Genomic DNA, 21,480 nt, shown 5'->3' with positions numbered 1-21,480 from the left:
TTGTGGCTCTCAAGACAGTTCTTCATTGTGATGTTGTCTTCATTCGCCGTACACGCTCTACCTCATCTATCCGATGGCCAGGGGGTCCCGAATTGAAATCCAAGACCTCCCTGCTCTTTTGAAGTCTCACTTTACTATTGGATTCAGATACAGTGATGTACTGCATCACATACAGGTACAATCAAAGATGGAAGCTCTGGATCTGTTTTCATATCTCGTTTGAGATATGCCGAGAGCAGAAAGGGGATGTGATAGGCTGTTTATCTGTTATCTCAGGGTCAGGTCTTTTTGATTTTCACTCTTTGTTTTCCCTCCAGCTTCAAAGCAGCAAATATGGAACAGTTTTGTCTGAGCCGCAGGTGTGTTGCAGTTCAATTTATCATTACATAAAAGAGGTAAGATAACCTGCCTGTCTTGTGAGATAGTTTAATTGCAAAGAAATGGTGATCAATTCTGGTCTGAAGGCGAATAAATTTATTGAACGTTAGCGTGTATGGCATTTTGTACAAAATTGATCAGTTTAGCAAAGATGTGCTTTTAAAAATCAAATCAGTTTGGCATCTAATTGCACCAAGACAAGTTCTTGTTATTCCTGTAGTTCTATGAGATGAAGAGCCTTCTTTATATTAAAGAAAGTTATGAAAAGTGCTTTATCATATCCCATCTATATATATCTGCTGCATAATTGGAAACATGGCTTTGACAAAACAGACTGTGCACTGTGCACTTTCTCCTTTTCTCTCTTCATACATGTGTGTGTGTGTGTGTGTGTGTGTGTGTGTGTTTTGTTTGGGAGGAGCGATTCTTCATACTTGGCTTAAACTTTATGGACAATAAAGATCCCATTTCAAAGTACAGCAGGGTGTTGAGCCTGGGGTCTTGGCTGAGCGTTCCTGGGAACAGCCCTCTGAAGACCAGGAGAATATCTTCAGCTGACACACGGCGCGGAAAAATCCCCATGCAGAAGTTGTCCACCACACGGACCGTGTGGCCAAACCAAAAGTCTCTCATTTATTCTGGGCTAATTTACACTTGATCAGGTAAAACCAAGCCCCCGCTTTTGCTACTAAACTCAAGATCCATTATTCAGAAAAAAAGCTGTTAATTATGATCTCCCCCCTTTTTCCTATTGTTTAACATTCTGATGTCAAACAGGGAGTGAGACAACTCCCTGTTACGTTAGCATCCAATGCGATTAGAAATCCCATTGCACACAATATTTTTTAAGCATAGTTAAAAATTACGTCCAAATCAAAACCACATGACGCTTATGTGCCATAACCTTTATAAACAAGCCACAGTCATTTCTGGAATCCCCATGAGAAGTCAAGTTCATGAAATTCCTCCACCACTGGCAGTAGAGTTTGTGTTATAAAACGTCAATATTGCCACACGCTTCTGTGTGTCTGCGAACAGGCTGCTCAGTATGGAGAAAGGACAGTGTCAAGTCATGCGATGACCTAAACAACAGAGGATGGGAGGGGATTCGGCAGACATGCTGTTTCCTGGAACTCGCATCAGATGAGTAAGATTTTGTCTCTTCAGAACATGAGGGCAGAGTAAAACATGTATAATCACAGCGCACTGTATAATAATCTGTTTTGTGCATTATAATTTATTCCAATAAAAAAAGCTGTTGCTCACCACAAGATTTGAGCCATCGTTGAATCAGAGCTTGCTCTGGAGGACTTTTTGCAGACTCAGTTCCTGCATAAAACCGTTCCCGTTTTACAGATCATGAGCTCACCCTATCAGCGGCGAGAGTTTTCATTTGGAGTACAGTAATTAATTCCAGAAGAAGTCGCATCCTCCAAATGGGTCACTTTTAATGCTCTGTAATAGCACCACTTGTGAACTTTGGCCCAACGGAGGGTGTTAGTTTTAGGGACGATGTCTTCAACTCATTTAGCATATGAGTACAGTGTGGACGCTCGTATTGGCCAGGTTCATTTAACACCATCTTGTGGAATTTCTCAAGTATGCTGATGATTCATTTAATACGCTTCACTGCACAAATGTGCTGAGATGGAAAAATTTTGTGGAATTTTGGAAATTACAGTCAAAATGACTCATTCGTAATTTGGGATATTTATGGATTTTTTATATTTGGGTTAGGATTTATATTTAATTAGCATTTTTTAAAAATATTCTTATTTGGATTACTTTGGGATTTTTATGTAACAGAGAGATAGATAGAATACCTTCAAAATGAGACACTGGGGTAATGCAATGAAAAGATGGAGCCGTTGTGCGGTCAAAAAGCCACGTTTTCTGGTGAGATACACATTTGCAAGGAGATGAGCCAGGGAGATAATGGGCCACACACTGATTGCTGGTGTGATAAACGCTCTGCAAATTAGAATCAGCAGCTTTTTTGTCATGCTGCATAAGTAGCTTTTCATCCAGTTCTTTTTCCTTATGTTTACTCAGCTTATAAACGGGAAAAGGAAAAGGAAAATCAGCAATGTTTAAAAAAAGGGAAACTATTTGAAAACTATTTTAACAATTCTGGATTTCTCCGTAATGATAGATAGTATGATGATGAAACAGATGTTTCCCTGAAACATCCCATTTATTTTATAGGCACATGGTGGTATGAAGCAAAAATCGTACAGCTGGATATGATTTTCCTTAAGCCATGAATTTTAGGAGGAGAATTTTGAACTGAGATGTGTGGGCATATAGCGCCACCATGTGTTGAGGTTTTGTTGCTATAGGCAGATTTTGTTACAGTTTTGCCTACAGTTGCAGAGACTAGATGGGTGTGCGGAAAAATGTGCATCGTGTTAATTTAGCAAAGTTCAATTCAAGATGATTTTGACAAGATACTATCATGGATTTGTTTTAATCACAGTCGTTCACATGCCAGCTGCTAAATACTTCCAGGAGTAATAACAATCAAATATAGCCAAGGAACACCTGTTGAAAGAAAACGTCAGCTCTCATACACATGCCTTTATCCTTGCAGCTCGACATGAATATGTCTGATGACAGATCATGACTGTCAGATGGCTTCTGCAACAAAATCATTCACCTCTCCTGTCTTCAATACAAAATCCGAAGCAGAAATTACAGCCTCTGTAATGATAAAATCTCTCCTTCTGTAGAAAATGACAAACGCAATACTTCTATCAAGCAAATTCGGTTTAACATGCCCTGTCGGAGTTCCACAGTAAAGCCAACATGTCCTGACAGAGACTTGATAGGTTTAATCTGGGACTAGGCTGATCATGTTTCCCACTCAGATCAGCAGAACTAGGTGAGGTGCTGTGATTTCCAAAGGAAAGGGCTTCCACTGTGATGTGTCGTCCTTAGGTAAACATGCAAATATGCTTGATAACATCTAACACACCCTTGATCTATTAGAACAAAGAGCTCAGTGAGGGAAACGTTCCCTCTGGGGTTTTGGAGGCCCATAAAGAAATTGTTTCCACTCAGTCTGTTTGTTTCTGATGTGTCAGAGAGATTTGGGTGGGTCTTGTACAATTTCACTCATGTTAAGTTACTGAGTTCAAGCCTCGAATCATGGATATTTGAAAGAGAATTATTTATTGGAATGACTGCTTTGATATATAAATTTACACTAAACACACTGATTTACAGACAATAAAAGAACTAGTGAGATCTTCAGAGTGATTGTTTAAAAATTTGAAAAGCATAAGCAAAGATTAAACAAATAAACAAACAAACAAATAGGAATAGGAAAGACAAATCTATAACTCTGTCTTTATCCTCTCCAAGTCAAAAGTACATTATACAATTTTTCCTATGGCTGATGGCTTATGACTCAGAATGGTTTAGTCATAAGTTGAATTTTGTTCCTTCTTTCTTGACCTGATTTATGTACTGCAGGGGTTGTTAAGTATATTTATATGTAAAGTATTTATATTCACACATTATACAGTTGAGGTCAAAAGTTTACATACATCTTGCAGAATCAGAAAAAATGTAATGTTTTATTTATTTCTGAAAACTTTAAATTTGAAGATCAGGGTAAATTGAATCTATTTTGTCTCCTGGGAAATATGTAAGTATCTTCTGTAGCTTCTGAAGGGCAGTACTAAATTGGAAAAAAATAAGATATTTATGAAAAAATGAGAAAATGTACACATCTTCATTCTGTTCAAAAGTTTACACCCCTGGATTTTAATGCATCATGCTTCCTTCTGGAGCTTCAGTGACCATTTAAAAATTTTGTAATAGCTGAGTATGAGTCCCTTAACTGTCCTCAGTATAAAAAGATGGATCTCAAAATCATACAGTCATTGTTGGAAAGGGTTCAATTACAATTTAATTTTAAAATAAAATGCTGAAAAACCAAAGAATATATATCATATATATTATTTGTTCAATTGTTCATTTATTAAAAGCTGCAGAAATTATTGCATAACAGAGAGGAACTGATAAAACTGCCTACAGTTGAACTCATGCAACCATGACACAATATTGACACTGTTGAGGATGCATGGTGGTCTGAGGAAGTTTTCTTTTTTTCCCCTGACAGACAAAACGAATTAACCTCTTAAAAAGTTCAAATGTCAAGGTATTTAAGAAAATAAAAATAAAATGTTCCACTGCAAATATATTCGTCATTACTTGAAACAGGTCTAATAATTGCTTTTAAATATCATCAGGAAATCATAGCACTTAGATGAGTGCCCTAATGCCAAAAGAAATCAGAAGCATGCATTTTTATTATTACCATCATTATTTTTGACATTGCAAAGCAAAGTGGCATTATTTTAACCTACTTACAGCAGCGTGTGGTCAAATATGAGCCCGCATCGCCCTCTTGTGGAAAAATATTATTCATGTAATAAGATGCAGAATACAAGGAGTAAACATGATCGATTCGAGTTTATAAGAGGAAATAGAAAAAGGTTATGTTTGTAAAGTGACACTGCAATGGAAATTCTATTAAATTACCATTTTGAATTTTCTTTTTTTTTTTTTTTTTAAAAAGGGACCGCTTACCTTCAAGGATCAAACGTCATAACAAAGAGACATCAGCTTTAAATGTCATTGGATTTCAAACAGGACCGCTCCGCCCATTGGGCACATGAGCCACGCCCACTAAGGGATGCCCCGGCTCTTTGTAATGACGTTTGATCGTTGTGGGCGGGGCGGTCGATTTCCTCTGGGAGGAGCGACAGAGCCACTGACACGTACGAACGCCTCAATAATTTGGAGGAAGGTGATACAGTTACAGGAAAGGAATACGTTCAATGCATTTCCGTTAGCAATTGAACCGCTTTCTTGATGTGCACTACTCTGTTGAGAAGGTCGCGCTTAAAGGAGGTGTGTACAGCACCGGTAGTCGGAGTACAATGAGGTTTTCTATGTTGATCAGCCTGTTAAGGCCGATCGGCCCGGTTATTATCGGGATCTCTCTGGGATTTACTCTGAGTTTGCTGAGTGTGAGCTGGGTAGAGGAGAGCTGTGATATTAACACCATAGGAAATGAAGGAATCGTTTTATCCCAGGATGGAAGTCTGAAAGGAGCTCGGAGACCCAACTCCATTTCCACTGGGAATGATGGTGAGGAGGAGGAGGAGGATTTCCAGCCGAGAATAATCCCATATAAACCAGTCAAACAGTCTCAGCCCAAGAAACTTTTCAGGTAGACAAACCGTTTAGACTACTTCATTTGTTTTTCATACTGTGGTTCGTGCCATAAAACAAAACCCCAGAATTAAAACCTGAGTAATTATGTAGGCGAGTCGATTCCATCACTGCGTGTATTTGCATGTAACAGTTTTGGCCTTCATGATGGGCATTTTTTAATTTTAAAACACCGTTGTCTACGTGTATACTAACAAAGACAGGAGTTCTCCAAGAAGTGTCTTCAAAAGACAATCAAACCTTCGTTAGGAAGAGGAATAGGTGAAGTAATTATGTCTTAATTCAAATCTAAAATAGCCCATATTTTGGGGATGGAATAGGGTTGAGGTCAAAGTATAATTACAGTAATTATTGTTATGAACGACAGCTGTGAATAGGAAGTCATGTAAGTTATACAAGCTTCTCTGTCTGTGAGAGGACATTTCTATAATGATTAACTAAACTATAAAAGAAGCACACAAATACATAATCGGTGTTGTTGTTTACTTTGGCTGGAATTTGATAGGTGTTTTCATGAATTTCAAGGTTAGTTTTAGTAATCCTGTAGCAAGTCAGTCAGCCATGCTTAAGTTTATTTCCTCAAAATAAAACTGATTTGTATTTTGCAACATACATTACCAGTCAAAAGTTTTTGAACAGTAAGATTTGTAATGTTTTTTTTTTTTTTAAGAAATGTCTTCTGCCCACCTAGCCTGCATTTATTTGATCCAAAGTACAGCAAAAACAGTCAAATTTTGAAATATTTTTACTATTTAAAACAACAGTTTTCTACTTGAATATATTTTAAAATGTAATTTATGACTGTGATTGTTAAGCTGAAATTCAGCATCATTACTCCAGTCACATGATCCTTCAGAAATCATTCTAAAATTCCGATTTGCTGCTCAAAAAACATTTATTATTATTATTATTGTTGAAAACAGCTGAGTAGAATTTTTTCCAGGTTTCTTTGATGAATAGAAAGTTCAGAAGAATAGCATTTATCTGAAATAGAAATCTTTTGTAACGTTAGAAATGTCTTTTATCATCACTTTTGATCAATTTAAAGCATCCTCGCTGAATAAAATTATTGATTTTATTTCTATAATTTTTAGCTTTAAACAAAGGAATAAATGACATTTTAAAATATATTCAAATAGAACGCAGTTATTTTAAATAGTAAACTATTTCACAATATTACTGGATTTTAGATTAAAAAAAAAAGAATTCTTTAAAAAACATACAAAATCGTACTGTTCAAAAACTTTTGACAGTGTAACTTTAAAATGTTTACATTATTCATATTAGTAACTAATAGCTACTGTTACAATCTAAGTGACTTAAGTAGTTAAAGATCAGTATTATTCAGCCAGTGTAAATATAAACCTTTCTTCTCATAAGACAGAACAAGCTTTGACTTTGGTTTTAACTAGTGGTAATGTGAGTCAAACCTCTACACTTCACTCCTGGTGGTTTAGGGTTTGACAGTTACAGATAAATCTAATATTTGCTTTTGCTATTCAAAGAATTGTGCAACAAGATTGTCAATGACTCAGTGTCATTTGACAAATGAATGGTATTTCAATATTGTTTCATGGGAATGAGATGAAACATGCCTGTTGCAGGGTTGTACTGTAAATGTATGTTTTTTTTTCTTTCCCACAATCTGCTTCTTTTAATACATCCCATTGGGAACTCTGTAATCCTTAAGGGTGGCTCCCATGGTGCTCATTTCTCTATTTCCGTCAATGCTTACAATGCCCAAAGGCAAATTAGGAAGGTTAGAGACTACAGTTAACTAATCCTGTAATGTGAAAGGGTCAGTTGTCTTTGTTATCAGTTAGGTTCTCGTTGACCTCATACTAACCTCTTCCTCCAGGCACTGGTTTACAAAGCTGCATCCTGATAGTTGACTGCTAAATTTATCCAAAACTCACACATCAAATAATTATATATTATAGTAGTTGTTATTTCTCACTCTTATGACATTGTTTCTTATAATTGCAATTGTATACTGTATTTGACAGTTGTGTCTTTATATCTCACATACTTAACTTGTAATTGTAATTTAGTGTAATTTCATTCTGTTTTCGTTATTATTTATTTATATACTTATAGTGTTTGATTATTATTTTGAATGAGCTTTTATTTCTATATTTTAATTTTAGTAATTTTACATGCTTTTGTCATTTTTATTAGTTTTATTTTTACATATTTCTGTATAGATTCATTTTTAGTTTTAGCAAAATTTATAATTTTCATTTAGGTTTTTCATCTAATATTTATGTTTCATTTTATTTTAGTCTTGTTTGATTTATTGAAAACATTTCTTTTAGTTTCGTCCCTGTTTTATTTAGAATTTTGAGGCAACTATTTCTCCTAATTGTGATATGTTTTGTAATTTTTTAAAATTATTTTTATATATTAAAGTATTTATTATTATTTTGCATCACCTTTATTTTTATATTTTTATTTCTATATTTATATTTAAATTTTAGTCATTTTGTGCTTTGTCACTTTTTATTAGTTTTATTTTGCTATATTTCTTTATAATTTATTTTAGTTTTAGTTATAACAACATTTCTAATTTTCATTTAAGTTTTTCCATCTAATATTTATACTTCATTTTATTTCAGTCTTATTTCATTTATTGAAAACGTATTTATTTCTATTGAATTTTTTCCCATTTTATTTAAAATTTTAAATGCAACTATTTCTCTTTATAGTGATATATTTTGTAATTAAAAAAATACTATTATAGCATTTATTGTCATTTTGCATTAGCTTATTTATTTATTTATTTTCATTTTTGTTAGTTTCATTTTTCAATATTTCTTTATAGCTTTAATTTATTTCAGTTGTAGTTTTAGCAGCCTTTCTGATTTTCATTTATATTTAATTTTATTTCAGTCATTTAATTTTTTTTAATTGTGTTGTTTTGTAATTTTGTAAAAATATTTTTTATATACTATTAAATTATTTATTATTTTGCATTAGCTTTTGTTTTTCATATATATTTTACTTTTTGTAATTTTATGTCCTTTTGTCCATTTTTTCAGTATTTCTATATAACTTTAGTTCCTATATTTAGGGCCCGAGCCCAGAATGGGCGAAGGCCCTATTGTTTTTCTAAGGATTATTAGGGCCCGAGCCCAAAAGGGCGAAGGCCCTATTGTTCTTCTAAGGATTCTTATTTGTTTTTTTTTTTTTTTTTTTTTTTTTTTTTTTTTTTTCAACCGTTGGGGCACTTTTGGGGGCCTTAACATACTCAAAAACTCTTGAAAATTTGCACACACGTCGGAATCTGCCGTCGTCCGGACGCCACAGAGGCTGGGACCCGGGCGTGGTTCAGGGCCTCTACAGCGCCCCCTGGAACACAGTTTGAAAACTTGATGTACTGCGCACACATACTTGCGCGTATTGATATGAAACTCGGTACACATATAGAACTCATCGAGCTGAACAACTTTTGTACTCTATGTCATGGGCTCCACGCAACAGGAAGTGAGATATTTAGGGCTGTTTAAAAAGCGCATGCTCTGGAATTTAACGTACTCCTCCCAGGAATTCCATGGGATTGTCACCAAACTCGGTCAGCATGATCTCAAGACATTGGGGACGCTAAATTGCGAGGAGATTTTTGATATCTCGAACGGTTTGGCCGTGGCAAGGCGACAAAGTTATGGCGAGAAATGAGAAACAGGAAGTGTCTAATAACTGTTGCACACATTGCCTGATTCTGATGGAACTTCACCAGTTTGTTCCTTGTATGATGCCGATTCCATAAATGTGACTATTATGAGTCAAAGTTATAGCGCCACCAACTGGCAGCAGGAAACGTGTCATTTTCAAAATGCTTTGAAATCAGCCTCTTAATTTTACTCGATTTTCTTTAAACTTCATCAAAATCATGTCAAAACACGGCCGATAAAGAATATGTAAAGGGGTCGATGATAAATCAAATGCTGTTGCCATGGCAACGTGTCAAACTTTAAAATTACATTCCTGTCTTTTCGAGGCAGATAACATGCTTAGAATTTCATGAAACTCAACACACACATCAATATTAATTATAGTTAGACACTGGCAAAAGGTCATAAATGGGCGTGGAGCAGGCACTCTATAGTGCCATCTTTTGACAAAAGTTGGGGGGTTAGTTTTTCCTACAGTCACCAAACTCTGTACTTATATTGCTCTCATCAATCTGGACAACTTTCTAAATCAAACTCATTAGCTAAGACCAACAGAAAGCCGGCTATTTTGATTTGAAGGTGGATTTTTTGAAAAATCAGGCTGTAAACAAATTCACACTACTCCTAAGAACAACCAGCTGTTCACACCAAACTTTTTTAACATGAAGAGAAGATTCTGAAGATGTTAAATTGCGAGCGGATTTTGGATATCTCGAACGGTGTTGACGTGGTGATTTTTTAAAGATGTAGTAAAAAACATAACCCTAATTTTTTATATCTTTAAAGTGCAGCATCCAAACTCTTTAAAACTTTTTTCACACAGAGATCTAATCATTCTGAGCAAGTGCTGGAAATATAAATTTTATACAAGCTTCAATGAATTAAATAAAATTAAAAAAATAACTCAGAAACCTGCTGTCACTCTGGTGAATGTCTCTACAGTATGTGTGTGCGTTCAGTCAGGCACAGAGAAGCTCATTATTGCAGGGGGGAGGGGTGAGAGGCAGAGAGGGTGACAGAGTAGAGAGCCATCCTACAGACCATCTTTGAACAAAAAATGCACATACTGTATGTATTGTAATTACATAAATATGTCTGATCTTTGAGAGTCTGATATTTTGAGAAAATATAAAGGGTCACTAAGTCTTTCATTGTTCGTATTTTGCAGTTGTTGTTTTTTATTTATTTTTTACTTAACTGTACCATGAACTTGTCCTATTCAGTCACATAGCAAAAGATTTAAAAATACAACTTTTTAGCATGATCAATTTATCTTCATTGATAGACAATATTTACATAGTGTTATTTATTGAATATAAAATAATAATAATAAAAAATTAAGACAGACTTTGACAACAAAACAAACGTTACTGTTATCTCTTCAAAACATCTGAAAACCATAATTTTAAGATCAGTTATATATATATATATATATATCACCCCGTTAAAATACTCAACTTGATTTTTAAAGATATTTTGAAAGAATGAAGCGTTTATAGAGCACTTTATTGTGTATTGCTGTACACCCACATGAACTGTGTTCATGTTCATGTTAATTCACAGTACATAAACTTTATATGAATACTTTTTTTAGCTTAATATTAATTAACATTAATAAATGCTATTTATTTATTGGTCATGTTAACTAATATAGTTAATTTTAACAAATGAAACTGGATGGCAACATTTTATATTTTGTGTGTATGTGTCTGTGTGTTGATTTTAAAGTGTAACCCTTTCAATTCTGTAAACTTAAAATCAAAACTAGCAGATGGTTACTGTGAATGCATGTGCCAACTGGGCACCGTCTTCCTTATTGATTCTTAGTTATGTAGCACTTAAGAGTGATGTCTTATAACAGGAGGAGTCACCAGCAAAGCAATATCCACACAAAAATTGTTCAGATAGGTAACAATGACATTTAAGCAGAAGTGGTGGACGTAAAGCAAGCAATAATAACATTTTGCTATCATCATGAATCATGTTCTTATCATCATCATCAGAAAATAGGCAATTTGTAGCATACTGGTTCACAGTTGGCATTTATCTGAAGTCCTTGCATTGATTGCATTTAGTTAAATCAACATTATATTTGGTCAGTCTGATCTTGAGGCCTTAGAGATGTTAAATTGTGAAGATCTTGAGTTTTCATTAAAGGGCATGTCCGTGGTGGCCTGACAAAGTTTGATGTTTCTGCATAGACATAGAAGTGGTTATAACTTAGCCTGAAAATGTCTGATCTGCCACAAAATTCACAGGTTTGGTAAGAGTCCTGGCCTGAAGACACCTAAAGACCAATATTCAGATATTATCATAGCGCCACCTGTTGGCAGCAGGATATCTCATATATTTCACTAACTCAAACATACCAAGGTCAATCTGCACCAAACTTCATATGTTTGATAATAGTGCTGGCCTGAACACATCTACATGCCAATAATCAGTTATAGGCATAGCGCCACCAGCTGGCAGCGGCAAGTTTGGCACATTTAAGTGACTTTGACATATTTCTCCTACATTTACTGTATTAAAAGCATACTGCCCCCCGTTTGCTGTTTTCCTGAAGCCACTGGTCGGCGGTGAGCCCGGGTGCGAGGGCCCGTTCATCGCTGCTCGCAGCTTTAATTATTATTATTATTTCATCAATGTTTTGGGTAATTTCGGGGCCCTTAACATACACGAAAACTCTTGAAACTTTGCACACACATTGGAACCTGCGGCCATCAGGGCCGGACCAACTTTGACATGGGGGGGGTCACCTGGGGGGGGCGTGGCACAGCATGAAAAAAAAATACATTTGAGGGACTCTGGAGCGCACACCGGTTGACCTACAGTTATCAAAATTCATACACATATAGACCTCATCGGGCTGAAAAACTTTCATGCTCAAAGTCAGTGCTTCACCCTACAGGAAGTCAGCTATTCAGGGATGTCTAAAAAGCGCAATTTGAAATACTCCTCCTAGACCTTTCCACCGATGGCCACCAAACTCGGTCAGCATGATCTCAAGACATTGGGGACGCAAAATTGCCAGGGGATTTTTGATATCTCGAACGGTTTGGCCGTGGCGGGGCGACAAAGTTATGGCGAGAAATGAGAAACAGGAAGTGTCTAATAACTTTAACACACTTTGTCTGATTTTGACCAAACTTCAGCAGTTTGTTCATCTTATGATGCCGATCACAGAGATGTGACTATTAGGAGTCAAAGTTATAGCGCCACCAACTGGCAGCACAAAGCGCAACATTTTCTAAATGCTTTTAAATCAACCTCTTAATTTTACTCAATTTGCTTCAAACTTCATCTCAATAATGTTGAAACATGGCCAATGAGAATCTGTGAATTGCATTATCGATAACTTTTATCATGTTGCCATGGCAACGTATCAAACTTTAACTTTAGCTTTTTGTGTTTTGGAGCCACTTAAAATACTCAGAATTTCATGAAACTTCACACACACATCTGTATTAATGATATTTAGACACTGATAAAAGCCCATAAATGGGTGTGGAGCAGGCGCTCCATAGCGCCACCTTTTGACAAAAGTTGGGGGTTTAGTTTGTCCTACAGTCACCAAACTCGGTACATATATTGATCTCATCAAGCCAGAAACATTTCCAATTTACACCCATTAGCTACGATCGACAGGAAGTCAGCTATTTTGATTTGAATGTGGATATTTGGAAAAATCAGGCTGTGGAATTTTATATACTTCTCTCGGGAAAACCAACCAATTCACACCAAACTTTTTTGACATGATGCCAACATTCTGAAGATGCTAAATTGCGAGCAGATTTAGGATATCTTGAACGGTGTTGATGTGGTGATTGATTGAAATCGGAGTAAAAAAAGATAGCCGTAATTTTATTATATCTTTAAAGTGCAGCATCCAAAGTCTTTGAAACTTTTTTCATACAGACTACTAGTCATTCTGATCAGACACCGTTCATTTCATAATTATACAAAGATCTATGAATTAATGAAAATTAAAAAACAAATCTGATCCCTCTCTGCTCTGCACTTATGTGTGTGCGTGGTAAGTGGGTGTGTGTTTGTTGAGTGTTAGGGTGAGAGTGGGGAGGGGGGATGGGTGGAAAGAGAGAGTCAGAGAGGAGGAGATAGAAGGGAATATTTAAACTCTTGGTTGTTTATTCATTAGGATGTGAATTAGGGCTGGGTATTGTGACCAATTTAGCAATTCGATTCGATTCTTATTTTTATGGTTTCGATTCAATTCGATTCGATATCGATTAGCTATCAATATTTCATTTAAAATGTTAGTTTTGCAGACATGGGATCCATATTTTGATATAAATGCTGGTAACTTAAAACTCCCCTACTTAAGTGTATTACTGAAATACACATCTACATTAATAATAGGGTGCACACAGTTGTTTATTTTAAACAACTTTTATTTTAAATGAATACTGTAACAAGAAGTCATAAATATGTGCATCCAATGTACACCATGTAAACAAACTGCAAAATGTACATTACTGTAAAAAAATAAAAAGACTAAATGTGCAACAGTGAAATCTATTAAGAACTTCAAACATGTTTAAGAAATAAAACATTTTTCTAAATTCAAATCAGGCCCATCATAAAGCCCTTGTCTGCATATACAAAACATTCTAACTGTCCATAAAACTAACAGTTCTTAACTACAGCCTAATCATTTTTGATCACCAGATTTTTTTTGCAAAAAATTTATACCCATTAGCTACGACCAACAGGAAGTCAGCTATTTTGATTTGAATGTGGATTTTTGGAAAAATATAGCTGTGAATAAATTCATATCACTCATAGCAGAATCAGACAGTTCACACCAAACTTTGTCAACATGATGCCAAGATACTGAAGATGTTAAAATGTGAACGGCTTTGGGATATCTTGAACGGTGTTGATGTGGTGATTTATGAAAGTAACAGTAAAAAAGATGAAGAGTTATTTCCATATATCTTTAAATTGCATTATTCTAACTCATCAAAACTTTTTACATATAAAGAACAAGAAATTCTTAGGAAATACGTGTAGTTTCAAAAGGTTATCATGCTCAGAGGCCCCAAAAACATTAAAAGTGTCATATAAATTTGTCAGATTAAAGCTCTAGTACCAGGGATGAACACTAGAGGTCCTCATAAGATAAGGAATCGTTTGAACAATAATGCTATTTAGCTCATTCTCAGTGTATAAGAATGAAAATAATCCATAGAATCAGTTTATATATACTGTACTGTCAGTGTACTTTTACATAATTATTTTGTATAGGTGCTTAAAGAGCATTAAAATCTTTTATTAATCTTTTAAGGAAAACTTATATGATTTATATACATATATACAATCTCACTGATAGAATAAAAAATCTTATAAGTATGACACTATACTGCTCAGTTCACTTAATTAGAATGAGAAACAAATACATCAACTAAGTTAATATGTATTTATTTTTAATAAATTTGTTTATAATTATTTCACAGATGCTTATAGATCATTAAAATAATATTTAAAAATGGTTGTAGATCATAAAACATGGTAACTATTTAAAATAGGGTCTCTTTTGTTAACAATGGTTAATGAACTAACACACGAACGAACAACGAACAATATATTTGTATTCGATTTTCTTCAAACTTCATCAGAATGATGTAAAAACACGGCCGATGAGAGTCTGTAAAGGCGTCCCTGATGCATCAAATGCTGCTGCCATGGCAAATAAATAAAAATACAAAATACATTCAAATATTTGTTTCCTGTGTTTGTGAGGCAGATATCGTGCCTAGAATTTCATTTTCCATTTTCAATTTTCAATGATTTATTATATATTTAAAGTGCAGCATCCTAACTCTTTGAAACTTTTTTCATACAAATAACTATTCATTCTGATTAAACACAGTTCATTTCATAATTATACAAAACTCCACGAATGAAAGAAAATTAAAAAACATATCTGATCTCACTCTGCTCTGCACTCTATGTGTGTGTTTGTGTGGTAAGTGGCTGAGTGTAAGGAGGGGGGATGGGTGGCAAGAGAAAGAGTCAGACAGGAGGGGAGACAGTTAGTGTTAGTCCAAAGGGTTACTGTGAATGCATGTGCCAACTGGGCACCGTTTTCCTGATGCTATCGGGATGGCGACTGCCAGACGGCGAGGGCCCGGTCAACGCTGCTTGCAGCTTTAATTTTTTTTTTTTTTTTTTTTTGTTAACCTTCCGGGCACTTAAGGGGGTCTTAACATGCTCAAAAACTCTTGAAAATTTGCACACATGTCGGAATCTGCGGCCATCAGGACGTCACAGAGGCTGGTACCGGGGCGTGGCAAGGGGACTCTACAGCGCCCCCTGGAATTTTTAGGGCCATATAGCACACATACTTGAACGTACACATATGAAACTCGGTACACATATAGAACTCATTGAGCTGAACAACTTTTGTACTCTATGTCATTTTCTTAACGCAACAGGAAGTGAGATATTTAGGGCTGTTTAAAAAGCGCATGCTCTGGAATTTAACGTACTCCTCCCAGGATTTCCATACGATTGTCACCAAACTCGGTCAGCATGATCTCAAGACATTGGGGACGCTAAATTGCGAGGGGATTTTTGATATCTCGAACGGTTTGGCCGTGGCAAGGCGACAAAGTTATGGCGAGAAATGAGAAACAGGAAGTGTCTAATAACTGTTGCACACATTGCCTGATTCTGATGAAACTTCACCAGATTGTTCGTTGTATGATGCCGATTCCATAAATGTGACTATTATGAGTCAAAGTTATAGCGCCACCAACTGGTAGCAGGAAGCGTGTCATTTTCAAAATGCGTTGAAATCAGCCTCTTAATTTTACTTGATTTTCTTCAAACTTCATCAAAATAATGTCAAAACACGGCCGATAAGAATATGTAAAGGGTACGATGATAAATCAAATGCTGTTGCCATGGCAACGTGTTAAACTTTAAAATTAGATTCCTGTCTTTTCGAAGCAGATAACATGTTTAGAATTTCATGAAACTCAACACACACATCAATATTAATGATAGTTAGACAATGGCAAAAGGTCATAAATGGGCGTGGAGCAGGCACTCTATAGCGCCATCTTTTGACAAAAGTTGGGGGGTTAGTTTTTCCTACAGTCACCAAACTCTGTACATATATTGTTCTCATCAATCTGGACAACTTTCTAAATCAAACTCATTAGCTAAGACCAACAGGAAGCCGGCTATTTTGATTTGAATGTGGATTTTTGGAAAAATCAGGCTGTAAACAAATTCACACTCCTTCTAAGAATAACAAGGTATTCACACCAAACTTTTTTAACATGAAGAGAAGATTCTGAAGATGTTAAATTGCAAGCGGATTTGGGATATCTTGAACGGTGTTGACGTGGTGATTTTTTAAAAAACATAACCCTAATTTTTTATATCTTTAAAGTGCAGCATCCAAACTCTTTAAAACTTTTTTCACACAGAGATCTAATCATTATGAGCAAGTGCTGGTAATATCATAGTTATTCAAGCTTCTATGAATTAAAGAAAATTAAAAAAAGAAATCAGTAAACTGTTGTCACTGGGCTGACAGTCTGTGTTGACACTAAGAGTGACTGAAGGGGGGAGGGGTGAAAGGGACCGAGACCAGTGGAACATGCTGTTTTGCTTAAGACCATCTTTGAGGAAGATGCAATTTGCACATTGCACATTGCTGTAGTTTAATCTGCATAAATAAGTCTGAACTTTGAGAGTCTGATCTTTGAGAAAATATAAAGGGTCACGAACTCTTTCATTCTTTGTATATTGCAGTTGTTGTTTTTTATTTATTTTTTACTGAACTGTACCATGAACTTGTCCTATTCAGTCACATAGCAAAAGATTAAGAAAAATACAGCTTTTTAGCATGAGCGATTTATCTTCATTGATAGACATTTATTTTCATAATTAAAATTTTTTATTCAATAAAAAAAAAAACACTAACAATTTCAAGACAAACTTTGACAACAAAACAAACTTTGCTGTTATCTGTTCAAAACATCTGAAAATTGTACCATTTTAAGATGAGTTATATTTATATATCGCCCCATTACAATACCCAGCTTGATTTTTAAAGATATTTTGAAAGAATGAAGCGTTTATTGAGCACTTTATTGTTTATTGTTGTATACCCACATGAACTGTGTTCATGTTCATGTTAATTCACAGTACATACACTATGTTAAAAGATACTAATTTACCTTTAAACAATATATGAGTACTTTTTTAGGTTAATATTAATTAACATTAATAAATGCTTTTTATTATTGTTCATGTTAACAATGTTAACAAATGAAACTGGATGGTAAAGTTGTATATTTAGTGTGTATTTGTCTGTGTGTTGATTTAAAAATGTAACCCTTTCATTTCTGTAAACTTTAAATCCAAACTGGCAGAGGGTTACTGTGAATGCATGTGCCAACTGGGCACCGTTTTCCTAATTGATTCTTAGTTATGTAGCGCTTAAGAGTGATGTCTTATAACAGGAGTCACCTGCAAAGCAATGTCCACACACAAATGGAACAGATAGGTAACGATGACATTTAAACAGAAGTGGTGGACGTAAAGCAAGCAATAATAACATTTTGTTATCATCATGAATTACATGTTCTTATCATCATCCTCAGAATATAGGGAAAATGTTCCCTATATTGTGAACAGCTTTGGGATATCTTGAACGGTGTTGATGTGGTGATTTATGAAAGTAACAATAAAAAAGATGAAGAGTTATTTTCATATATCTTTAAATTGCATTATTCTAACTCATCAAAACTTTTTACATATAAAGAACAAGAAATTCTTAGGAAATACGTGTAGTTTCAAAATGTTATCATGCTCAGAGGCCCCAAAAACATTAAAAGTGTCAAATAAATTCGTCAGATTAAAGCTCTAATACCAGGGATGAACACTAGAGGTCCACATAAGATAAGGAATCGTTTGACCTCTAATGCTATTTAGCTCATTCTCAGTGTATAAGAATGACAATAATCCATAGAATCAGTTGATATGTACTGTACTGTCAGTGTAATTTTACATAATTATTTTGTATAGGTGCTTAAAGAGCATTAAAATATTTTTTTTTATCTTTTAAGGAAAAATTATGTGATTTAAATACATATATACACACTCACTGATAGAACAAAGTATCTTATAAGTATGACACTATACTGCTCAGTTCACTTAATTAGAATGAGAAACAAATACAAAAAGGCCAAAAAATCAACTAAGTTAATATGTATTTATTTTTTAATATATTTGTTTATAATTATTTCACAGATGCTTATAGACTATTAAAACAATATTTAAAAATGCTTGTAGACCATAAAACATGGTAACTATTTAAAATAGGGTCCAATACCTACAAAAAAGCCTCTTGGAGCAAAATTTGACACCCAACAGGAAGTCGGTTATTTTTAATTTTCTCAAATTTTGTCATTTTTGCCATTTTTAGGCCTCCTACTTGAACGAACTCCTCCTAGAGATTTATCCGGATTAACGCCAAATTTGCTGAGTGTAATCTAAAGCCCTTTGTGACGTTAAATTGCAAAGATCTAGAGTTTTCATTGGAGGGCGTGTCCAAATCGGTCTCGCAAATTTCGATGTTTCGCCATGAAAAAGGAAGTTTCTATAACTCAGGCATACAATGTCCGATCTGTCCCAAACTTCACATGTGTGATAACACTCCTGACCTGAAGACATCTACATTCCCATATTCAGTTCTAGTCATAGCGCCACCTGCTGGCAACAGGAAGTGTCATGCTGTACTCTACAACAAACTCCTCCAAGAGATTTATACAGATCAACACCAAAATCGGTCAGTCTAATAAAAAGGCTTTAGTGATGTTAAATTGCGAAGATCTTGAGTTTTTGTTGAAGGGCATGTCCGTGGTGGCCTGACAAAGTTTGATGTTTGGTCATGGACATAGAAGTTGTTATAACTCAGCCATAAAATGTCCAATCTGCCTCAAACTTCACATGTTTGATAAGAGTCCTGGCCTGAAGACATCTTAAGGCCAATATTCAGATATTATCATAGCGCCACCTATTGACAGCAGGATATATCATATCTTGCACTAACTTAAACATACCAAGGTCAATCTGCATCAGACTTCATATGTTTGATGAAAGTGCTGGCCTGAACACATCTACATGCCAATAATCAGTTATAGGCATAGCGCCACCAGCTGGCAGCAGGAAGTTTGGCACATTTAAGTGACTTTGATCTATTTTTCCTACATTTACTGTATTAAAAGCATACTGCCCACCGTTTGCTGTTTTCCTAAAGCCACCGGTCGGCGGTGAGCCCTGGTGCGAGGGCCCGTTCATCGCTGCTTGCAGCTTTAATTCTATATTGCTTTTCAATATAGCTTCAAGTTTTACCAAGTTTTTATGTTTTTCATCTAATATTTACATTTCATTTTATTTTAGTCTTTCAGTTTAATTGAATGTATGTATACATTTCTATTAGTATGTATACATTTGTATTTTAAATGCAACTATTTCTCTTAATAGTGATATGTTTTGTAATTAAAAAAAATACTATTATAGCATTTATTGTCATTTTGCATTAGCTTATTTATTTATTTATTTATTTTCATTTTTGTTAGTTTCATTTTTCAATATTTTTTTATAGCTTTAATTTATTTCAGTTGTAGTTTTATTAGTATAAAACTAATAGAAATGTATACATTTCTATTAGTTTTATTTTCAGTTTTAGTTAGAATTTTCAATGCAGCTGTTTCTCTTATTTGTGATAATAACTGCATCTTTGTAACTTGCAACAGAAATTTAAATTTCACAATGTGGCCTTTTTTTCATTTTTTTTCAACTTTATCTCAGAAGTAACCGGTTTATTTAGTTTACTCTGATGTGGAAAGAGGCTTCCATGTAGCTGTTTGGTTAAACATTGCAGTGACAAAGTTGCAGTGCTGAGTTGCACAATGATGAGTTGTAAATTGTAGTCATCTATTTGTGTTCACAGGGCGAAATACATCAGCACAGAGCTGGGAATCCGAGAGCGTCTTTTTGTGGGAATACTGACCTCCAAAAACACCATCAACACTCTAGGTGTGGCCGTCAACCGCACCATCAGCCATCATCTGGACAATGTTGTGTTCTTCACCGGTACGCGAAGCCGCAAGATACCCCACGGGATGGTCGTGGTCACCCACGGTGATGAACGGCTCATCTGGAACATGTTCCAGACCATCAAGTACATCCTAGAACACTACATCACAGAGTACGACTGGTTCTACCTCGCCCAGGACGACACGTACACTCAGGCGGACCGTATCAAAGCTCTGGTGGAGCACTTGAGCATGGACCGGGTGCTGTATATGGGCAGCCCAGAAGAGTTCATCGGAGGTGAGATGCATGGGCGGTATTGCTATGGGGGGTTTGGATACCTGCTGTCCCGCAGCCTTCTGCTACGGCTCCAGCCCTTCCTGGAAAACTGCAGGAACGACATTCTCAGTGCCAGACATGACGAGTGGCTTGGGCGATGCATCATTGACTATGCTGATACCAACTGCGTCGAAGAATTTGAGGTGAGATAAGTTCTGCATTCAGTGGAAGTTTACAAATATGTACATAGTTTCACTTTGCATTGGGAAAACTTTTATAGTTTATAAAATCTATATCTGGTCAAAATTTAGTATTGTGATCTACACAGTACACAACAACTTTTTTTTTTCCTACACAAAAGTTTGGAATCAGTAAGTTTTTTTTTAAATGTTTTTGAAGGAAGGTTCTTTAGATAAAAAAAAAAAAATTAAATGCAGTAATATATTTTAAATTAAGCATTTTTATTTATGTAAAGTCAAAACTAAATGTTTAGCAGCCAATACTCCAGTCTTCAGTGAGTGTCACATAATTCTTCAGAAATCATAATAATATGCTCTTGGTGCTCAAGAAGCATTTTTTTTTTATTATTATTGTTAATGTTGAAAACATGCTGCTTAAAGGATTACTCTAGGGCTGTTCAATTAATCGAAATTTGGTTTCGATTTCGATTTCTCCTTCAAACGATCATGAAAATGCAGTAATCGAAATGAGACGATTATTGCGCCCCATTCCGCCCCCTTTCCACTGGTGCGCTTTCGCTCCTCCATAAAAGCCTGATTTCACATGCAAATCAGCTAAATCATGTAACGTGACTTTCATAAAACGGGAC

At 35.2% G+C, this 21,480-nt stretch overlaps 1 protein-coding gene across 1 annotated transcript in view; it reads left to right on the top strand.

Annotated features, from left to right (window-relative positions):
* The first annotated feature begins 5,174 nt into the window (after nucleotides 1-5,174).
* chpfa (chondroitin polymerizing factor a) overlaps nucleotides 5,175-21,480 on the top strand; it is a 30,870-nt gene continuing 14,564 nt past the window's right edge. Inside the window, exons 1-2 of the mRNA XM_073846083.1 lie at nucleotides 5,175-5,620; nucleotides 20,290-20,854. Coding sequence (XP_073702184.1) covers nucleotides 5,328-5,620; nucleotides 20,290-20,854 — 858 coding nt within the window. The 5' untranslated portion in view covers nucleotides 5,175-5,327. The remainder of the gene's footprint in view (nucleotides 5,621-20,289; nucleotides 20,855-21,480) is intronic.

This window comes from Garra rufa, chromosome 8 (genome assembly GCF_049309525.1).
Source record: "Garra rufa chromosome 8, GarRuf1.0, whole genome shotgun sequence".
NCBI lineage: Eukaryota > Metazoa > Chordata > Actinopteri > Cypriniformes > Cyprinidae > Garra > Garra rufa.
Note: the sequence above shows the minus strand (reverse complement) of the source record. Positions and strands in the feature narration are given on the sequence as shown.